The following is a 22,260-nucleotide window of genomic DNA, read 5'->3' as shown; positions in this document are numbered from 1 at the left end:
GATCTGAGAGGAGAACGACCTCTGAATAATGAGACCCTACCTGTGAATGATGGATGGTGGAAGAATCACCGATCCACTGGTGGAAATCTTACAACTTGAAGCAACCAAATTAGGGCTGCAAATAAGGATTGATTATATTATTGAAAAGATTTTTTGGTATAATATGAACTGTTTCATTTATTTTAGTTCCAAGAGCTTGTGTGTGTTTGATCAATACTTCCAAACTCAACGGCACGCAGAAAAGCAGTACTTCAATTTTAATCCTTTTTTTTTTTTTTTTTTTTTTTTTACAGAGGCATTGCCAAACTTTGGTATACAATACTTAAATATGCCTTGGTGACAAAGTAAGTAAGTCAAATGTTTTACAAGTTCTGGGTTGGCTTCAGTGGATTGCTCCAACCAGCAGCTGCGATCGGCTGTAAAGATGTGTTTGATTGAAGTGAGTCGGCTAAAGCTGGCGACACACGACACGATTTTGTGGCTCTATTTGGGCTAGATTTTTATTTTTTTTCTGAAGTCACTTCTGTGAGATGTGTGGTCTCGCTTTCTGGCTGAATCGCCTAAAACTGTCCTTATGTTTTGGGTCTCTCATGGTTTTTTTTGTGTTTTTCTTTTTAAAAACCTGTAAAGATTTAAATGTTGTCTAGTGTGTAACCAGCCTAACAACGATTGTTTTCTATGTATCATTACATCGCATAAAGGACTGCTCAGCTTTTTTTTGGTTTTGCTGTTGCCAAAAAGAGACGCTACAGTGCTCCACTTATAGCCACCAAACTATTGATTGATAAAATGTTTAAATCTAATTTGCAGAAAACGAGAGTGGCTTGTTGAAGGCTGTTTGTATCATTGTGACCTGTTTTGAAATATAAGCTCAAATCCAACAGAGACAGAAACTTACCTGTTAAGGCTTAGTAGACCAATGACTCCTGTGTTCTTTGAGATCAAATACTAACTTTTTTTTTTTTTTTTTTGCAAATGAGTCAGACTCTTTGAAGGGAGTGATGTAACATCTGCTCCTGGTTAAAAAAAAAAAAAAAAAGATCTTACCATACCAAAATAAGCTATTTCTTCACCCACCATTCCTTTAATGTTGTCAGACATTTAAATCTGAACCTGTCAGTAGAAAAAAATAAACTCACACGGTGGATATGCTTTGATGGGGCACATTTGTGTTGGAGGATTATACTAGGAGTAGGAGTTTGTTCCTACTCTATTATTAAGAGGAGTAATATTTGGTCCTTTCTAAATAATTGACGCGCTCACCTCAGGCACTCCGGGTGAAAGGAAAAAGGGGCATCGAGTTTTTCGGGGTGACTCGTAAATGAAGTGACTTCTCCAAAGTCAAACAAAGTCCCTGAACTGGAAGCATTTTTGCGTGGAAGGAAGGAAGACTTGTGGTGCGGATTTTAAATCAACTGACCTTTTAAAAGGCATTGCTAATCTAGTCACATGAAACAGCAATTTATGAGGGGGGAAATGTTCATTTACTCGCAATGAGCATCTATCAATCATGGTGACAGAGGTGTACACTGGGGAGAGGAAATGGGAGGAATTAAGGGAGGGAGGAAGACACAGGAGAGAGAGTGTGTGCACTGAACTACGCCCCCTGATAAGGAGGGAGGGAGCGAGGTGAGGGGAAGGGAGAGCGGGGGAGCAGATGCAGACTTAAAGAGAGAGAGGGAGCGAGAGAGAGAGGTCTTTTCATAATAGCACCCTCTGACGCTAATGTTTCATAAAATGCTAAAGCTCCGGCGCACAAACAGTATCCATCACGAATGGCTGGAGGCCTCATTTTATGAGCTCAAACCAAATCAAAGCTTGACCCGTCTGCCCTCTGCAGCTTTCGCAGACCTGTTCCAACGAAACCATTTGTGTTCACCTCCAGCTAATTAGTTGAGTAAAGAACAGATTATATATTTGATTAATGCGGTGGTCACAGAGATGCAGAGCGAGGCCAGTCCAAAAAAAAAAAAAATCACTTACTTACCCAAGTCTTTACACACTCAGTACGGTCTTATTCATCCACACACACACTTCTGCATTGAGTAGAAGAGCTGATAATGGAAATAGTTCATAGATGTGTCTCTGAGAGCCGTGTAATTGTAGTTTTACTTGGCAGTGAACAAGACTTTGTAAATACCTAAAACCCACTATCTATTCTCCTTAAGTGGTGGTTGATGACAAGCTTGAAAAGCAGCCAAGGGGTTGAGGCGGTGTGCGAGGAACACGTCAGGCGCACTCCTTCAGAAGTGAAGAGCAGCGTTGAGCACGGAGCTCGAAGCCTCGCTCTCTTGGTGTTTAAAAGGGCTCGAAAAAAAAAAACAAAAAAAAAAAACACACACACACAAAAACTTTGGTCCTCGACACAAACTTCCTCAAGTCCCACGGGATGATCGACATGTTCGAGGAGGCTTAGCTCCCCCGCCCTTGTTTTATTAGTGCTTCTCCATCCCTGGCTAGGCCTCATGCCTGTGCTCTGGGCTAGCACTTCAAACAGCCTAATGTCCTATATGTCGCAGCCAACCGGCAGCTCAGGCCACAGCTCTCTGCCAGCCATCTTGCATACTGTACAGCCAAGGCTAATATTCAACACTGAGGCTTAAAGTGTGAATATGACTGTGTGTGGGTGTGTGTGTGTGTGTGCGCGTGTGTGGGTTTGTGAAGGGGAGGGGGGGTTTGCCAAACAACTCACATTTTTCAAGCGCATCCATCGCAGCTCCCATTTCTGCCTGTTGGATACTAGATTAGAAATATTTGAAAGAGGAGACGGAGAAAGAGAGAGGAGAAAAGGTCTTTAGCATATTCAAAACATTTAAAAAAAAAAAAAAAGAAAAAAAAAATGGCCCCAATACGGAGCGGATTATCGAAAGTGCATTATATTTGTTTTGAAAGAGCCCTTTTGCCAAACAATCTCAGGTAACACGGCGCGCACATTTCAAAAAGGTAAGCCTATTGGCGGCTCTACGCTGGGCACTGTTTACGCCTGCGATTCACCGTCCCTCCGTATATATTATGCGCTGTGTGATCATGGCCCAGCGGCGGAGGTGGCTGGGAGCTTAAGTCATGTAAATACAAAAACAGTAAGCTGTCAAAGATCCTATGGAAGGGACAAAGTTATCGCCAGCTTAGAGCAAGAGAGAGCGCTTTCAAGTAGGGGGGGCCGGTGGAGGGGATTTCCACACATGGGGGAGTGAAAGGGAGGTGGTGGTGGTGGAAGCCAGTGGGGGGGGGGGGGGCTTGCTGAAAGATGTTGGATGGATTTGGGTTTCATTTCTCGCAGGCTCAGCTGCAGCTTTATAGTCAACCCTTCCAACCCTGAAAAGGTCTTCGTTTGCAGGGACTCACTTTTCTTTACTTAACAAAAGCGTGAATGTGCGAGCGCAAGACAAATAACACAAACATGCACACACAAGCGTCCCCGTCCCGCTGTGAACACAATAACCCAGGTAGACATAAACACAGCCTTAGATGCAGTGTCGCCTGGTCACAGACTCTTCTCTAATGCACAAAGTGATATTTTCATAACGCAATTTACGTCAAATCAATAATGAATCGATTCATTTTCATTCTGCATAATGTCTCTCCCAGTAGAATAGGCCAACAAGAGCTTAATTGCTATAATAAACACCATCAATAAAGCACAGCCATTATTCTCGGGCCCATTAGCGGCGCATTGAGAAGTGGAGCGCCTTGTTTTGTTGTGTCTTATTACATTGCACTGTCTCACTCACCTTGGGCCTTTGCCACAGCCGATTCGCTCCCCTTTGAAATACACAGCGACGGTGTAGGTGCGGGCATGCGACGGCCCAACTGTCTGCAGGGTCCTGCAAATTCAAACGCAAGAAAGTATTGGATGAGACGGAGAAGGCTGGAGCGAGAGTTTTGAAATAAAAGCACATGGTGGGGGGAAAAAAAGGCACAAGGACACTCGCGGACATTGTCCTTCAGAGAAATAACAAGAAAAAGCAAGCGAGTTAGGGCGGGGGGGGGGAAAAAGAAGAAGTTTCAATTGGAACAAATATAATTCATCTCAAGCGGCGGGTTGGGAGGAGGAGCGCGAGCCATCTGAGGGACAAATAAACAACTTTTAAAGCCTTCCAAACTCGCCACACCAATCACCTTCAGAAACCAAGATCTGTGATTGGGGAAAAAAAAAAAAAAAGACATGTTGGAAGCGGAACTGAAATAAAAGAATGACAAAACTCTTTGAGAGAGTATTTGCTAAGGAGGAGCCAGGCAGCAGAGGGACGGCAGGAGAATATCTCTCGCAGTTCATTTACAGATGTACCTCATTGAAAAGAAAAACAGCCTGTCATTTCTGCGGGGACGTGTGTACAAGACGGCAGACAAAACTTGGGAGATGTTAGAAATGTTAACATTAGCATAAACATCCCAGACCCAAGCTGTGAGTCACCTAAATTATTCACAGACAATTTACTTATTTCAGGAGGGCAATCCATTTTTAATGCAATGTGGTCACTTATGACACGTTATCAATAATTCAGACTTCCTTTCTCACTTACAAATGAAGAGGCACATAGCATGTGTGCAGCAAATAAGATTTTAGTGCGCCAAGCTTTAAGCCAACTCTCAACAGGGAGAGCGTGTCACTTGGAATTATCACGCTGCTAAAATAACACAAAACGAGACGGAATGAAAAGGAAATCTGTGAGCTGTTGGGAAGTTGTCAACTTCAAGGCTGCGCACAGATGGAAGTGTGCGAGGGAGAAAGAAACGGCACCGTAGAGGGTCTGTACAAGCTTCGGCTCGCACTAAAAGCAGCTACTTACTGTCTGAGGCCATTCTCTGCACAATGTAGCAGGGTGTGTGTGTGTGTGTGTGTGTGCGCGCGCGCGCTCCCTGGTGTGTCCTGCCCAGACGAGATGTACGGTAAAGTGATGCTGCTGGGGTTGAGGTGTGAATCTGTCATCAGGCAGACACATTCACCAGGGAACCTTTAGCAGGGGACCTGGTGCATTAACTCCCATTCTTCCAGCCTTTTCGGTGTCCTTTCCTGCCCTCCTGTGATCGTTTAGGCCCCTTCCATCTGGCTCACACCTCGGTCTCACCCTATGGTTTTTTTTTTCTTTTTTTTCTACCTTTTAAAACTTGTTCAACAAATCCAGACAGCTCCTGTAGACACTCTTGCAGTATTCACCCAACCATCTCCCTCTGACGTCACACAGGGTGGGAAGTTAAAACAATTACTGTTCGAATTATTTGTCGTTTTTTCTGTTTTCCTGGTTATATCAAACACAATGTGAAGATTTCCCACTTTTTATTTCTTCAACAACTGACAAACTTTGAAATCCCAAATGTATTTACCGTAGCTTTGTGTCATGTCTTTTACTATGGCGCAAACAGAGCTTTAGTGATGCAAGACAAGTTGCAGGCAGTCTGACAATAACATATTTTTCAATAAACCAATCAGTGGAATCAATGCAGAAACTGGGCCACATTTCTTTGGTTAAAATGACAAATTTGAACTGTTAGCTAGCTCAAGAGAAGCATTCAACCAGGAGCTAGGATTTGGTTGAGTTTCTACATCAGATTGTTTTCAAGAGTAAAAGAAAGGATACTTTTATGCCATTGTCATTCTGTCGACAAAGAAGTGTTGTTCAACCCAGCAACAAAAGACGAGATAAAAACACAAACAAGAGAGAAAATAGAGATGAAAAAAGAACACAAAGGAAGAACTACAAAGTGATTAGTGTCCATAATGAAGATCTTCTGAAGTGCAAGAGAGCTTTATTATATAAAGAGTTAATAAGATATCGAACAAGTATCCACTTGACTTAAATAATCAATAAAGGTTCTTGTGCCCTGATGAAAGGATAAGCGCTCAGTGAAGATATTCCTCGTGGTTACAAAATGCACCCTATGACCCTAAGTTGCTGTCACAAGCAAAACAGCGTTGCACCTTCAACAGACCACGGCTCTCGCCGCACTCACCCAGTGAAAGCTAGCAAGCAAACAGTTGTTAGCATTCAGCCAAAAAAAAACTAGCTTCTATTTCCTATAGTCACTGTTTTTCACTCACATTAAGCAGTTGTAATAACAGTTTGGAGATATTTGCAATCAACAATCTAAGCTAGCATTACAGTTAGCTCAAAACGAAGGCCTTTCCTTTCTCCTAACACTTTCAAATTGTGTTGTAAACTAAACGGTTTTATGCTAATGTTACGTGTGCCTTTCTGTTGTAGATGTAGAATCAAGCCAACCCAACAGATTCCAATGCTTCGCGATCTCTTTTCAGCTTCTGTATAAGCAGTTATTATAATTATAATGATGTGTAAGGTTCTCTATTTAAAAATGAGCTATACAAACCTTGAACATAGAAAAAACATTATTACACCATTTGAGCTTCCCATCTTGAACAAGAGGTTGAAAAAAAATGGAACTGGCCTTGTTGTGAATAAAGTGAATTGACCAATGGAAGGGTCAGGTCACAAGATGTGACTGCTCCCGTTCATTCTTTGATTGTTAACAATAAAATTGATTATTTCACTCAAGGATGTTGCAAAAGCCTCAACTCAGCAATGGAGAGCTTTATGGAAGCTTTTCTTGTGTGAGCATTGTGCTTTTGAATGTTGGAATTCAAGTCAGACAGAAGCATCTGATTTGCTTCGCGTCCACGTTCTTTGGGGCAATAGAGTTGGAGGGAAGTGTTGATTGTTGTGTCAGAGTTGTGCTGTGTCAAAAATCACCATGCGTCGGGCAGATAGAGAGAATAATAAATAGAGGAGCGTTGGAAAAATATTCACATAAACACAATGAAGACGGAAAGGGAGAAAGAAGGAACCTATTAAAGGATGGATCGTTCGAGTTCATTGAACATAAAAGTGTTCCGTCTCCGAACGCCTATACACATTCAGCTGACCCTCTTTTTTCCCCTCGGAGAAAACACTGTTTGTCAGTTTCTATGGCGACAAACACACTGCTTCATGGCAGTTCTGAAAAGCATTCTGTCAAATGACACTTGCTCCTTGACCTTTTGTCAAATAAGAGGTCTCTTTGGGTGTGTTTACTTATCACAACAACAGAGACATTTACACAGCTATTCACAATGTTCAGGGACCAACGGAGGGAAGAAAAGTCCTGTGAATTATGTTTGTGCCATTTCATTTCCCTCACTGTGAATTGTGGGCCCATGTGATGCCTCGCTGAACCTGTTATAACCAACTCTGGGTCAGGCTGAACACACGGCGATAAACACATTCATTTCTTACATGTAAGAAATGTAAGAAAGTTATCAGGCACCGCTCCTTTGAAATCATCTACCAGTTGGGGTCCGGGAGGCAGACACACTAGGTACTTTTAAGAATAGACTTTTTCTATTTCTTTTTTTCTTTTTCTAAACTTTTCTTTTTGATAAATCTTATAGTTAGGGCTGGCTTAGGACCAGCTCATAGTTATGCTGCTATAAGCCTAGACTACTGGGGGAACTGGCACCAGGATCTCTTATCTCTCTCTCCCTCTCTCTCTCCCAGCTTTCATATCTTATTACTGCTCGTCACTACCTTTATATTCTAACCTCTCCTTTTTTCTGGGAGCTCCTGAGCTCTCTTAGGTTCCTTGGGACTGTTGGTGAGGATGGCAGGTGTATGATCAAGTTTAGGTCTCATTGGGGTAAAAATATCACATTTTTAAGGTTACATAAAAACACATTTTGGATTAAATACTAAATATGATATTTAGGACAGGGTCCCATGATTCTGGTTTTACTGAGGTAAGCAGGTAGGAGCAAAGTCCTCCATGTGTAAGGGTACATTGAGTCAGTTATTCTGAGAAAGGGGCGGAGCCAGATCTTTTTGGGCTGGGATAGTCAAACTGGGTTACAAACCATGGACTGTATATAAACATGGGCAGAGCTCAGTGAGGTCTGAAACTGGCCCCTGAAGTGGACTTTTGATGTCCATTGGTGTTGGACACCATATTGGAAATGGGGTCTGAGATTAACTTTCGATTTTGTTTTTTGATTTAATACCCACCTATAGAACACCAAGCACATTTGAAGGCCAACCTATAGATTCTAGTGTTGATTTTGGCGCCCCCGGTGGACAAAGCGGAACATTCCTCTCTTTGTCTTGTACATGTGGAAGAAATGCTTTCAGATGGAAATTGTCATCCTTGTCTCGAAACAAGCACCTCACTACTCCACTTCCACCAGCATTCTTGGAGGTGGAAAATATGGACTCGAGTGCTGTCAATCCCCTCGTCTGACAGCCACCTGGCAGCAGTGCTTACAGGCAAATAAAAGAACTTGTTGTTAATGGGCTCCTTTTATGAAGACCATACAGCTGTACCACTGTTATTATCAGCCACTTACCTAACCAGCTATGAACTCCTGACAGGAGATTCAGCAGATACACTTGAACCAGTGGGGAATAGATTCTCCCGTTTGGTAAGGAGAGGCATTAGCAAAACGACCAGTTGAGCTGAATAAAATGCCTCTTTTGGAAGATTAAATTGCATGATCGTGGAAGTTCTGAGAACTCGACATCAACTGCAGTGTTAGCGGGTCCTTACTTGTACAGCGGGATATCGGGCTCCTTGCCCTCCGTTCTCAGGGTCAAACAGCACTGCTGCAGCTGAGACTTGGGGTCGTTCCAGTCCTGGTTCAGAATAAACTCCTGCAACACAATGAACAAACAAATCACATTTAATCAACTTCTTTTACAGAGGCAGAAACTTCGAGGGAAAAAAAAAAAAGCGCTGCAAGTAACAAACCCTCCCTCTTTCTCTCATTCACAAATGCTTTTATTTCATTCCTGCTCTGACCCTCTGTACCATTTTTACCCCCTCGCTTATTTGCTCTCTCCCTCACTGGCTCTCCATCTGTGTCTTCACGGTGAGTACAAATCACTGGCTACTTAAGACAAAAGCCAATCCCCGTCCAGATATAAAGAGCGTCTGGGAGTCTCCCAGGTGTGCAGCCCTGATACATTTCTCTTATCCAACAGGGACTTCTAAAAGCCCTTCCATTAACAGGGAAGCAGCCTTGTCATAAAAAGGCAGACTTTGAATCCAGAACTGTCTGCTCCTATTAATTTTCTACAAAGAGTGCCTCTGCTTCTGTTGCTAGCGCTCTCCTGCTCTGCCTCCCTCCAACCTCTCCATCTCTCTTGCTTTTGCGCTTTACTTTCCTTTTTCTGCTTCCCACTTTTGCTCTCTCTAGGGGGCATCTACACCCCCTTTAGCCCAAAGCAGAGAAATTAGGCTGTTTTGAAAAAGAGCGTAGCATATAGCTGTGCTTTCTTCACAAGAGAAGGAGCGAACATAAGGAAAAAGGAGCGTTTATGTCCCTGTTTTTTTTTTTTTTGCCTCTCTATTTCCATCCAAATTGGATGAAGCAGCACAGTGTGCGACGCTGTGGTTTCCAGAAGGCTATGTAAGGAGACGTGCTGGCTGTTTCACAACTTTTCTCTTGGAAGTGGAAATGAGGTGCTCTCTTGCAGCGACCATGACGCAAAGCTCAGCTCCTCCAGAGCTGCAGATTCTCCCTGGAGAGGCACACCAAGACAGCAATTAGCATGGAATATCAGACCACTGCAGCATCTTCACAAGGAGAGGTCCACGCTGGGTGGGTACAGTCCTCCTTTGTGAGCATGTGTGTGTGTGTGTGTGTGAGAGCACTCGTCTGCGCATGCCTGTTTAGATACGAGAGTGTATGCGATACTTTGTGGCTCAGGGCTCTTCTGTCTAAATTTGGAGAACGCAATGGTGCTTGTGAAGAAAATGCCTTTCATCCTCAACTCACATCTGACCATCGGAGGCTTGAGTGAGGCTTCCTCGATCTGTGCAACTCTTACAAGAGCCGAGAAGTGGACGCCAGTGACAGCTCAAGCACTCCTCGGAAACCAATAGAAAACACACAGTTGCGGTTCCTGTTAAAGATGACTAAAATAGCGATCAAGCATCCGTCACGAGGCAGTAAAGAGCCGAGCGCCACTTGAGACCTCCCGTCGATTCTAGCCCCATTAAGGCCCAGCCATTAGCTCCCCTCGTCGTCGTCGTCGTCATCTCCCTGCTTCTTTGTCTCGAAGGTGCCCGGCTCAGCGGCTCATTGATCAGACCGCGAGCGGTGAACGGCCATCAATAAGGGCTCACCTTCAGCCGGGGGAAGAAGCAGACGTTCATGAAGGTGTGCACATACTCCAGATCTTTGTCAATGTAGAGAGCTGCGATGAAAGCTGCGGGACAAACACAGAAAGAAAGTGGTTATATATAAATATATATATATATAAAAGAAAATCAATAAAAGATGGCAGGTGATGTGTGGCTTCTATTTCCTGCTCGCCGCCTGATTTCAAGTAAATAAAACAAAAGCGGAGGAGGGGAATCAACTGTGGCACTCAACAGCAAAGTGGCTTGATGTTAATATCAACTATTTGAAAAAGAAGGCTCTGAAGATCCTGCCTTTTACTTCAAACAGGAAATGAGTAAAGTGAGGGCCACACAGAGTTCACTGAAACATCTTTATAGTGTATAAGATAAAGCTGTACGTCAAGACAAATTGAGAATAACCGAGCTGTGGAGAAAAAAAAAAAAGGGTTTGAAATGTAAGCAGTAGGTGGTGGGTGTCATCTTCATCTCCCGGCTGTCCCTTTTGTTTTCCTCTTCTATTAGCCGCCAGTGCGTCTGCTCATCTCAGTGACTAAGACAGTGGGACATGAGAGGAATAATAGGTAATATTTCAGGAGGCCAGCGAGGGGGCCCGCTGTAGCTGCAGGGCACGGCTGTTCATATGCCGTAAGAGCTGCACTCATTTTCAGCGCTGACCCTCGTCCCCTTCCTGTGTCGCCAACTCTGCTCCAGCCCGCACTCTGAAGGATCATTTGAAAGGCAAATGATATGAAGCTCTTGTATTAAGGTCTGCCTATTGAAGGCTGACCTGGAAACGCATCAGTGCTTTTTTTTTTTTTTCTTTCTTTTTCTCCTCTGTTTTTTTTTCTGCCAATCTGTAATGGCCGCTTCACTTTCTCCCTTTCAGCCCGATTCTCCCTGAAGCTGCCAGCTCCCTCGGTTTCAAGGAGTGTGCATGAAGTTTAAAGAAAACTTGCTCTAATTACCTCTTTTGATACATTGATTTGATTTTATACCCCCATGAACAGTTTAATAAAACAAGAACTTACAATTGGTTTCATATTTTCAGACTTCAGGATTGGGGTAATGTATGCTTTTATATCCAAACTTGAGGCTACGTAATAAAAGTCGCAATCTAAAAAGGAAGACCGTCCTGAAGTCGAGGCCTTATTCCCAACATGTTTTAGAGACGTTCAGGGAAATCCATCAATCCAATTAAGGGTAGCAGTGATACGATGATCCTGATGAGATTTTTTTCAGGAAAAGAAACAATGATTTGTTTAAGCAAAATGGCATCACTGTTTCGGAATCACATTACTTTTTTTTTTTTGGCACGCCTGATTGGTCTATCGTGGAATTGGAGAATTCTGTTTGTTGCTGCTTTCCAATATATTTGAAACAACTTATTCTTAATCTCTGGCTATTTCGATGGCGGGTTTTTGTATCCATTCTAGTCTCGTAAATGTTTCCCAATGGGCTCGTTTTTCACTTCGTAGTTGGGTCTGAAAGGTGCCCCAGAAATACACGTCACGAGCACCCGATTAAAGTAGTGACTAATAGTGCTGCTGTCCCTGGAACCTTGTGTTAACCCACAGAGCTCACAGCTGGAGCGCTTGTCTTTGTCCACTTATTACACATGTCAATAATAAGGCGCTAAGTCAATTAAATTACCAGGACTACGACTTTCTACCTTTTATCTAATCAAATGGAAAACTGCCTCGGTGCAGAGCAGACCACATACAGTGCAGCTCACAGTTTGAAACTTGTATTCATAATCAAAAGTCAAATATGGCTGCGTTAAGAGAAACAGGAGAAACAGAAACAGGACAGAATATAATGTTGAACAAAATCAAACAGAGTCGACATATAAACCCTTAAGTAATGCCCTTTTAATCGCACAGTACTGCGGGGTTCCTATTTTCTATTTCAGCGGTATAATTTCCTTTTAGTCGGCGATTGAAGACAAACTCGACCTTAATGCATCGACAGTAAGTGAGGCTGGTGTTTATTTGAAAGAAAAATACAGTGGCTCTCAGTTGGGCTGTATTTCTATTTTGTATCTACTATACTATCTATATTATATATTACATTATTACAATACACTCTTATATTATTATAACTATATATCTATACTCCAGTCAAACTGCACTATATTTATTATGCTTATAACAGTCAATACTGTTTACATAACCCTCTGATCACAATGCCACTTTAAATTCTTTCACTGGTCACTTTAACATGCCATTCACTGCACAGTATTATTAATATCTTTTCCATTGCCCTGCTGAGTCCACCGTGCTATAGTCCTCTGTATATATCCCCCCATTACTACCTGGATTGTATTTATGCTTATGTTGTTACTTTTTTTATTCGATTTTGACTTTTGTTTTTGATTCTGCACTGCTGCTGCTGCTGTAACGCCCGAATTTCCCCATTGGGGATCAATAAAGTTATATCCTATTTGTTGCCTTAGTGATAGGACCGACTTACCTTTCCAGGCAACTGGACAACGTCACGGAAGAAAGACTAAGAGGGTCATTCTGGTATTTTTAAACCTCTTTTCCAGTCCGGTCTTAATGGTTTCATAGGTTAAAAAAAAAAATAAATCTGGGGATTTTAGCCAGCAGCTGCCAAACAGCCTGTAATAGCTGCAAAATATCTTGTGAGGAATTTACCTGACCTTGTTGAGTCCATTAAAAAAAAGTTTGATTTTACCAATGATAGGTCGTCATTGTCATTCAGAATCTCTGACATTATTAAGGATTGTTGCAGAGACCCGTCTCTGCACCTTTTTGTTAATGTGAGACATTGTCTTTCTCCAAGGCCACCATTAAAAAAAAAAGGATAATATTAATGAGAAGAAAAAAAAAAAAAAGAGTTGCAGGTTCACCTCTGCTACAATGAGATACTTTGTCATTGGGTTGTGTTGGCCCTTGAGCCAACCCTTTACAACGAAACTGAAGGACCCAACAATGCAAACAAACAACTGGTCATGGTGGTGGTAGCCAACAACTCATGATCTGTGAGGCACAATAACAGAGCCACAATTCTCAATATAAGAAATGAACCGTTCGATTAATGAATTACGGTACAACAATGCTTCAATGCATTGTATTTAAGAATGAAAGACAGTGTTTTCTCGCTCCGTCAGTACCTGTTTTAATCGTATTTTACTTAGTTTTTGAAATTGTGAAGTGGGGGAGGGAGTTGTATTGTTTCTGTGTAACTTGAAGTGAAGCACTTTGTGATGCAACCTTGTATGAAATGTGCTATACAAATAAAGTTTGATTGATTGATTGTAATTCTCTACTAATTGGCTCCGTTGCATTGTGTGGCCGTGAGTCCCACCAGTTGATATCCAGATGACCATTAAAGTAGGTGAAGCTGACCACACTGGTGTCAGATTTGATGACACATAACTTTTTTTTTTACACCAACGAATTGTTAGGAGAAGCAGAATGAGGAAGGGTCCCCGAATGACAAGGAAGAGAAAACAGTCAAGAAAATTTGGAAGAATGGAATACCAAAAAAAAAAAAAAAAAAAACCCTTTCAGTTCAGTTCTGATTGTTCAGGCTGTCAGAACCAAAACAAACATGGAGGTGTGTATCGAACCATGGGCTGAATTGTTTTACTGCCTCCCTGATTCAGACCTTGGTTAATTTCACGAGCGTGTCCAACTAAAAATACCAGAATCATACTTCAAAGTCGACTGGGATCAAACAGTCACAGAATGATGCACAACTGAAGCAACCAGATCTTAATCATCCACCGACACTGTTTCTGTGTGAGGAATTCTTCAGATGTCTCATTCTGTTTGGTAACATCTAATAAACTGGTAAAAGTCCAAAAACACATCATCAGTTTGATTAATTTTTGGCGGCAGTAGAGGTGATATTCTGTTTGTAATATGATGTATAAAGAGGGCATGTTCGAGTGTCCTCGGCAGAGAAGAGATCGTTTGACATCAACCACAGCGTGAGGGAAGAAAGGAATCAATAAGGGTACTTAATGCGGACATCTTAAACTGCACATTCCAGAGAGACAGCTGAGAAATAAAGGTTTACAAAGGGTTTGTTCAAAACCATCAAGATTTGATGGCAAATGATAAATGGTCTTTGAGCTTGTGTGGCGATTCACACCGCGTGTCACTACTACCACTCATTCACACCCTGAAGGCAGAGGTTGCTCTGTGAAGTGACCATCAGAAGTAACTAATCCCATTCAAACGCCACTGATGAAACAGCCAGAGCAACTTGGGGTCAAGTGTCTTTCCCTAGGACCCATCAGAAGATGTTTCAGCAGGAGCTGGGGATCCAACCCTCGACCTTCTGCTTAAGAGGCGACCGACTCTAATGACTGAGCCACAGCCAATGAAAAGAGAGATGACAGAATCTCCCCTTCTCTTTTAATGTGCCTCATAACCAGCAAGCTCGTGTGTTTTATTTGACTGACAGATTTCAGGTTGAGCCAATCACCACTATGTTTCCGCTGAGGGAGCTCTAAGTGCAGCTTTAAGGCTTTTTACTCAACAGACCAAGTTGGATGCGGTTTCCGCGGAATCATGTTTGGTGAGTCCGCAACCTCCTCCTTATTTCCATGTCAGATGATGATTCAGGCCCCTTTAGTACTCGTTACGACAGATTAATTGACCAGTGGAATAGAAGAGCTGTGAAACCTACACTCCAACAAGTCAGCCAAAGTCTTGGTCCGTAGAGCCACGGGACGTTTGGTTTTGTCGTTGGTGATGGCGAAGTCCTGCATGCCCAGCTCCTCCGCCACTTTGGCCTGCGTGCGGTTGTTTACCAGAGAACTGCGAAGCAACTGTGGAGGAATAAAATGAAGACAAAAGACTTGTTAAATTCAGTTTAATACTGATTTTTCTACATTTCTCTCTCTCTTTTTTTTTTTTTTTTTAATTCTATCGATACGTGGAAAACATTCGGACAAACCAGAAAAGCCGGTTTAAAAAATCCACCACATCGAAGTCAAACATTGTTCAGATACACAGAAAAACATTTGATCTCAATTTTTTTAGAACGTGAGAATTAAGCAACGGAAAGAAAGAAAAAAACAGGCTCGAATCATGTCCACCTGTCAGGAGAGTGCTCGAGGTGTGGCCGCGCAAACGCACGCGACCACGAGCGGTGTGTTCGGAGAGCACGCAGAAACATCCAAATACAAGCCTCACATAGAATAATTCATCAAAGACAGAAATGGTAATGCCGAGTAAATGTTTCAGGGAGATTGCACGTTGCTCTGTTAAATATTACATTGTGACTCGGAGCTCGGAGGATGACAACATGTAAGACTGGAGCGAGGTACATTTACGACTCTAAAAGGAAAAACACAAACATGTTAAATATAGCTGCAAGACACGGAACGAAGCGAATAGAACGCAATATGACTGTCTGAATCTTTCTCGCTGTGATGTGCCCTCCTTCACAGTACGCACACACACACACACACACACACACTGGTTGAATGAGCACTTTTCTCCCGATTTCAAATCCATTTCAGATGCACCCCTTTCTTGACTCCCGGGCTTAGGCATCGCTGGAGCTTTCAGTCTCTTCACCACCAAAGCTCACTGGAAGCTTTTAAACAAATGACGTCACAGCTTCCAACTCGAAGGAATAATAAAGATCTGACTGCTGAAGGTTCTTTTTTTTTTTTTTTTTCAGGTTTGGACCGGTTCTTTTCCCTCCGGCCTGGAGCAGTCAAGCCTTTTGTAAAAAAAAAAAGAAAAAAAAAAAAGAAGTGCTGACGTTCGAAAAGAAGAAGACGGAGTCGTGGAGCCATCTGTCAGGAAACACACTTGCATGTTCAAAGCGCGATCATTCGCTTTGCACCTGCGTTACATGCCACGACTTTATCTCTTCAGACTCTTGACAGCTCCGGCGGAAAATGTGCCGACAAAAGATGTGTTATTGAAAAAAAAAAAAAAAAGCCCACTGAACAATTGTGTCTCATGACAATAACCCATCACAAGGAGTACAGTAAACACAGAGGCGCAGTGTGGGGCGAGCGGAGGAAGAGAGTTACTTTGTGGAAACGAGCAGAGACCGGAAAAAAAAAAAAAAAAAAAAAAAGAGGAGGGAAGGAGGTGAGTACCTGGCTGGCACTGTGAGAATCAAAGATTGATGGGAAGGTAGGCAGGGAGGAAGTAGGAATGAGAAGAAAAACTCCCACACACACACAAAAAAAAATACAAAAGCACAGCTGTAACTTCCTGTCAGACGGGAGGAGAAGGGAGGAATGGCGGTTTAAAGAAACTTCAGACGGGAGTTGCACAAAGACGTAGAAACCGGTACCATTTCTCCTTACATTTATGTTTGCCGAGTCCCTGCACCTCTCCGACACAAGTAGGATAAAAAAAACAACACATTTATAGATGTGTATAATACTTACACCCTGTGTTTGCTGACTTTACTGAATAGCCCCGGCTCAGCACTCTAAAGGAACCCCAGAGTTTAAACAACACAAGTAGCTGCTAACAAGCGGAGCTAATATTAGCCGCTAAGCTCGTAGCCACTCCAAAGGTAAAAAAAAATATATAAAAAACTATTTCCTGACAATAAACTGATACATTTTTAGGAATTATGTTTTTAAATAAGAATAATAATACATATCACTTAAGGGTGCCTTAACAAGCAGGGTTTAAAAAAAAAAAAAAAAAAAACTAAAAAGGAGATAGTTGACAGTTTTACATAAGATAAAAAACAGAAGTTTTGCAGTGAAATGGATGGATCAAAGTGAGATGTTTGAACAGGTGGGTTTTGAGACACGTTTTTGCAAATGGACAGAGAGTCAATGTTACGGATGTCAGGTGGGAGGGAGTTCCAGAGGGATAGGGGTGCAGAGCAGCTGAAGGTTCTGGACCCCATGGTAGTCATGATGCAGGCAGGGAGGGATGAGGAGGCTGAGGGAGATGATCTGAGGGTTCGATTTGGTGCGTTTATGTGGAGGAGTTCAGTGAGGTAAGGAGGGGCGAGGTAATGCAGGGCCTTGGAGGTTAGGATGAATCTGAGTAAGTATATATACTGCCTGCATCTGATTGGTGGAAAGACACAGAACGCAAACACTTTGCTTCCTTTGGTGAACATTTCTCCACTAATAAGAGTGTTGTTGATTGCTATCGTTTCATAAATACTTGAAACAGTCCTCCTTCCCACTCGACAACAACACACTACTATTAATGGATCAATCACACTCTGAGTAGCACTTTGCAAAGAATAATAATGCAGCACAAAGTGCTTTATATAAATACTAATCATTAAGCAATAACCCATCACATTTACCTCAGCCTTACCCAAACTCTTCTCTGTGAAGGCTATCGTTTAGTAGAAGAAGAAATAAGTGATTATTAAAAAAATAAAATAAAATGCATATCGGATCAGTGCATTGTTTTTTTAGGCTGTTTAAGTGGATTTTTTTTTTATTATTATTTTGCTTTTGTCTCTGTTTGACAGGACAGTGGATAGAGTGGGGATTGACATGTGCAGAAGGAGCAGCAGGTCAGATTTGAACCCAGGCCGCCTGCTTAATTTTCCGCACCGTCGGTACATTTGGGGCGCGACCTAACAGCTCCACCATCGGCGTCCTACGTGGTTGAGGGACATTTTGAAAGCAGAATCAGAAGCAGGAACACACTAACACCACAGCTGCACGTTAAAAAAAAAAGAAGAGAGAGTGTCCTTGTCCGTGTGATCGGATCTTACTGTTAAATGTCCTTCATGGTGGTCGGGGAAGTGGATGAAGAGGTATTCTGTGGCCACCAGCTGCATGATGGAGTCTCCCAGGAACTCCATCCTCTGGTTGTGACCCCTGGAGGAGACGGAAGGAAATTCAGAATAAGATAAAGTTTCTCACCTGATACTGCCTATGAACTGGGTATGCATCCACAGTTTTTACAACACATATGGAATATGCACATGGCTTGACGTCGAGAGAGCCCTCCTGTGAGGGACATGTGTGAACAAACACCTCAGGAAGGAAAACTGAAAATGCTTCAGGAGTATATGACGGGTTAGACAAAAAAGGTCTGGTGGTCTGATCAGCTGAAGGAGCTGGTTTCAGTCACATTTTATTGACGCTTAACGAGACTGTCGAATGTGATATCTTACATGCAGTTTAAGCATTTAAGAGGCTTCGAATAAAAAGAGAAAACGAGGCGATGGTAGAATGCGAGTGTGTTGAGTTCGGAGGGCTCAGAGAAATGGGGTTAAAAAAAAAAAAAAGAGGGGAGGAGAGAGGTTGTTCAGCTTCATGTCAGTGTGCTCGCTCCACAAATCTATCAGGCTTTTCACAGGAACAGAAAGTAGTCGGTGGATGTACATTACATATGTGGCCTCTGGGAGCAGCTGTACCGACGGGCTGTGCGACAACCTTGGAGGGCTGAGTGAAGTAGCAAAAAAGCTCTTTGGAAGGAAAAGTGACTTTGATTGCAATTCAAATTGGGAGAAAATAAACACTTCAAAAAAAAAAAAAGGAAAACAACAAAAAAACAACAACTCTGCCACACCAGCAGGAGTGCCCCGTTGGAAAGCCTATGAACACAAAAATGCACAATGTTTTTTCCCTAGGAAAACTCTCAAAAAAAATTCCAGAAAAAAAAAAAACTGGCAGTGCTGTGATGCAGTTTGTCAGCTTCCTACCTTTCTCTCCATCTGTGAAAGGCAGGTCATTAATTAAACAGAATTATAGATCAGCATTGCAGATGTGGGCTGGTGCTGTGCCAGGCAGGCAGGAAGCCTTGGGTGGGTGGATGGGTGGGGGGGAGTAAGTGAGAGTCATGCAAGCATGGAGGTATATAAGGCAGCAGAGCGTCTATCTATGTATAGATGAGATCTCCTCGCGGGAGGAGGGAAACGTCTGAAGATGAGAGGGAAAGATGCAGAGGTAGGAGATGAGGATTCAGGCCGACATCAAAGAAGGAAAAAAGTTTATTGTCCGATTTCTGGCTCATCTGCCTTGTTTGGAGCGTGCGTGCGTGCGTGGCTCAGAGAGCGGCCTTAAAACAGCAGGGAGGCTTCTTACACAGGCCTGAGATCTTCAGGGTTTTTTTTTTAACAAAACATTTTATTTTGTTGATTAACTTGTCTGTTCAAAGACATCGATTGACGAAGTATTCAATTTCAGATCGTAACAATCCAAAAAAAAAAAAAAAAAAACGTTCCTACAAGAACAAATTTGTACAAGAACGGAAAATAAACTGATACTCAAAAGTAGACTCCTTAACTTTTATTTCAGTTAACCAATCAGCAGCTCTGCTCTCTGTGTTCTCTCATGTGTCGCACAATGTTTGATCGCGTCCTTTTGAAGAACACGTCAAGCTCGGCAAGCAAACAATCTCTGAAGAACCACAGGGATCCCCCCCTCCACCCCCGGCATCACTTTCCTCACCCGCGTTTGTTGTGAGAAAACAGAAGAAGAGGAGCGAGACAAGACGACGTCCGAGGCACTAAATCTGCAGCCGCAGCACTTTTGGAGGAGAACGGAACCTTACGTTTTCATCTTGATTATTATTATTATTTCTGCTTATCAAATAATTAAATGTTTTTGCAATGATGCAAAAATTCTCACAACCAAGACTTCATTTGGTTCACCCATAAGTCTGAAACCCACAAATATTTGATTGATTAGTAATATTAAAAACTCTTTACATTTAGGAATCTTGAGCCAAAACATTCTTAAATAACACATAAATAATAATTAAGACCAAGATTATTATGGATTAACAAACTGACACAAAAACCAACAGATTAAGCCTAAATCATGTGAAGTTCAATGTCCTGGTTTTGTCGGCCTCAAGGTTGAAGTGTTTGTGATTGATTGACATAAAAGATGTGCAGAGGTCCTGAAAAGAAGTGAGATGTTAAAATGTGGTAACCCAGGGCTGACCCTATACTTTGAAGATCTTGGTCTCGTCTCGGTCACTACGGCCGATCAGCACAGATTATTCCGCGTCATTACTTTGATTTGAAGGAACCAACCTCTTTCTAAAAGAACAAATAACTTTAATTTGTTCATTATAAGACTTTTATTCCTCTGGGGGACTCGCCTCCTGCACACAGGATGAGGATTTGTCTTGGTCTTGACTCTGTCTTGATCCCTGAATGTCTCGGTCTTGGCCTGGTCTGGTCTGGGGTGTGTCTTGGTCTTGGTTAGTGTGGTCTTGATTACAAAACTAAATGCTGGTGGAAGTTTTTTTTTTTCTTAACAAGGAACCATTTTACTTTATAAAAATATATCTTCAGTAAAGACACAAAAAATTGCGCCACTTGAAAGAAGAAAAGTTTTGATGGATTCATTTTCTGTTCCTCTTCTGAAAAATGTAAAAAAAAAATAAATAAAAAAAAAATATGCCATGAACATGTCTTTTTTATTCCCAATCCTGTGATTTCACAAAAAAAAAAAAAAAAAAAACAAGCCTTGCAAACTTCTATTCTTGCTCTGTCACAAAAAAAAATAAGGAACTTAAAAAGACCAAGATGGCAAACAAACGTTCCGTGCCAGAGAGCAGATTATAGATAACTTTATTTCTTTGAGGCCCGGAGCTTTATTTTGGAGGGTTGAAACGCACGTTGACAACCACATGAAAAAGTGTGTAAGGAGCTGAGGGTGGGATGTTGTAGGGATGAGGGTGGGATGTTGTAGGGATTGGAGTTGGTGGTTAATAGAGGAGGGGAAACGAGGACCTCGGGAGAACTCCCCGCTCACTCTGCACTTCAGTACCGTACATGTGAACACGTGTCAACAGGTTTGCTGCCGAGTTCTTTCCATGCATACTGCATGTGAGCCGGGGGGAAAGCTCTCTGCCAGGGAGCATACGCTGGGAAGGAACAGATTGAGAAGGTGAAGTGTGAGATAAATTCCTGTCCAATAGAGACGAAGAGCGAGAGAGGGAACAGAGGAGTGACAGTGAGAGAGTTTAAAAAAATAAAAAATAAAAAATAAAAAAAATAAAGAGAGATAGAGCGGGTCAAAGAGGAAAGAGTCGCTGTGTGAAGCGTCACAAAGAGCCATTCCTTATTCACTTCAACAGCGGAAGCACAATGCTCCAGTAAGGTGGGGGAAATTGAAGTAAAGTGTGGAGCCGAGGTCTTTATTCGCCTTTGACTTTGATCTAAAATACCTTTAACAGCCCCTCTGAAGAGGCGGCGGCGACACGCTGCCCGCTCCGAGAGAGGGGAGCACTCAATTTTTTTAAGGCCGTTTTTCCCCCCCTCTTGGTTCTAAGGGAAATAATGTTCTTGTTTCATATGTGCATGCTTGTGCAAAGATCAAATGTGTAATCTGCAGCTGCTTCTCTACAAAGTGTTACTGGGAGGCAAGTGGAGCAGAGGAGGCTTTGGAATCCAACACGCAGCGACAATAGAAAATACAAAAAAAAAAAAAAGACTCCAGCAATATTGCATGATGTGAAAAGGAATTGTACGACATCAAACCACCAATATCACTTCAAAAGGGGAGCTTCAATTGAATGAAATCTCAAGGTCTCTTTTAACAGAGTTGCACTAAACCAAAATGAATAGATTCCCTGCAGAGGAATCCTGTTGTATTGGATTTAGAGTTACAGTCTTATCTTAAAGAGGACTTTATTTCCTGTTCAGCTAAATGTCAGATGATTATATTACAGTTTCACATGCAGAAATACAAAGTTGGTCTTTGGCTGACAAAGTGCAGACTTCAGACTTTAAATGCTTGGTTTCCAGTTTAGCTAGTTTTAGAGTTCTCAACACGGTCATCTAAAGCAGCGATGCACCGTCCTGTCGGCTCAGTTTGTCCAGGATTTCTCTCCCTAAAACCATGTTCTTGGCTCCAGGAGGACTTTAAAAAAATAAATAAAATGTAATCATCAACCTTTACTGCCACTAGAGGAATATGCCTTCCACCGAGAGTAAGAAAACACAATACAAGTAACAAAAGCATTTACAGGACAACACAGAATAACAAAACCATTAGAAATAAAAAGGGATTTCAATATCAAGTAACAACGCAATGCTACATCAGTGGAAAAAGTTGATTAAAGTACAAAGCTGGAAAAATGTTCCTTTGGTTGCTAAGTAACTGATGAAAGTAAGTTAATGACATTTCTCACGATGACTCACATTTGAATCCCTCAAATGTTTATTACAATAAGTCCAGCAGTAAATTCCATGTAGCGGTTCACA

The 22,260-nt window shown here is 42.1% G+C and overlaps 1 protein-coding gene across 5 annotated transcripts in view; it reads right to left on the bottom strand.

Annotated features, from left to right (window-relative positions):
- The window catches only part of drosha (drosha ribonuclease III), a 115,080-nt gene that overhangs the window by 8,784 nt on the left and 84,036 nt on the right, over window positions 1-22,260 (bottom strand). For all 5 annotated transcript variants that reach the window (XM_079361103.1, XM_079361102.1, XM_079361101.1 and 2 more), the window contains 6 exons: window positions 17,806-17,911; window positions 14,767-14,908; window positions 10,111-10,193; window positions 8,530-8,633; window positions 3,732-3,824; window positions 2,693-2,739 (listed from right to left, as the gene is read on the bottom strand). In XM_079361103.1, the coding sequence (XP_079217229.1) occupies window positions 2,693-2,739; window positions 3,732-3,824; window positions 8,530-8,633; window positions 10,111-10,193; window positions 14,767-14,908; window positions 17,806-17,911 (575 nt within the window). The remainder of the gene's footprint in view (window positions 1-2,692; window positions 2,740-3,731; window positions 3,825-8,529; window positions 8,634-10,110; window positions 10,194-14,766; window positions 14,909-17,805; window positions 17,912-22,260) is intronic.

The sequence above is a fragment of the Symphodus melops genome, assembly GCF_947650265.1.
Source record: "Symphodus melops genome assembly, chromosome: 14".
NCBI classification, from domain to species: domain Eukaryota; kingdom Metazoa; phylum Chordata; class Actinopteri; order Labriformes; family Labridae; genus Symphodus; species Symphodus melops.
The sequence above is the reverse complement of the archived record's forward strand: the minus strand, read 5'-3'. Positions and strand labels throughout refer to the sequence as shown.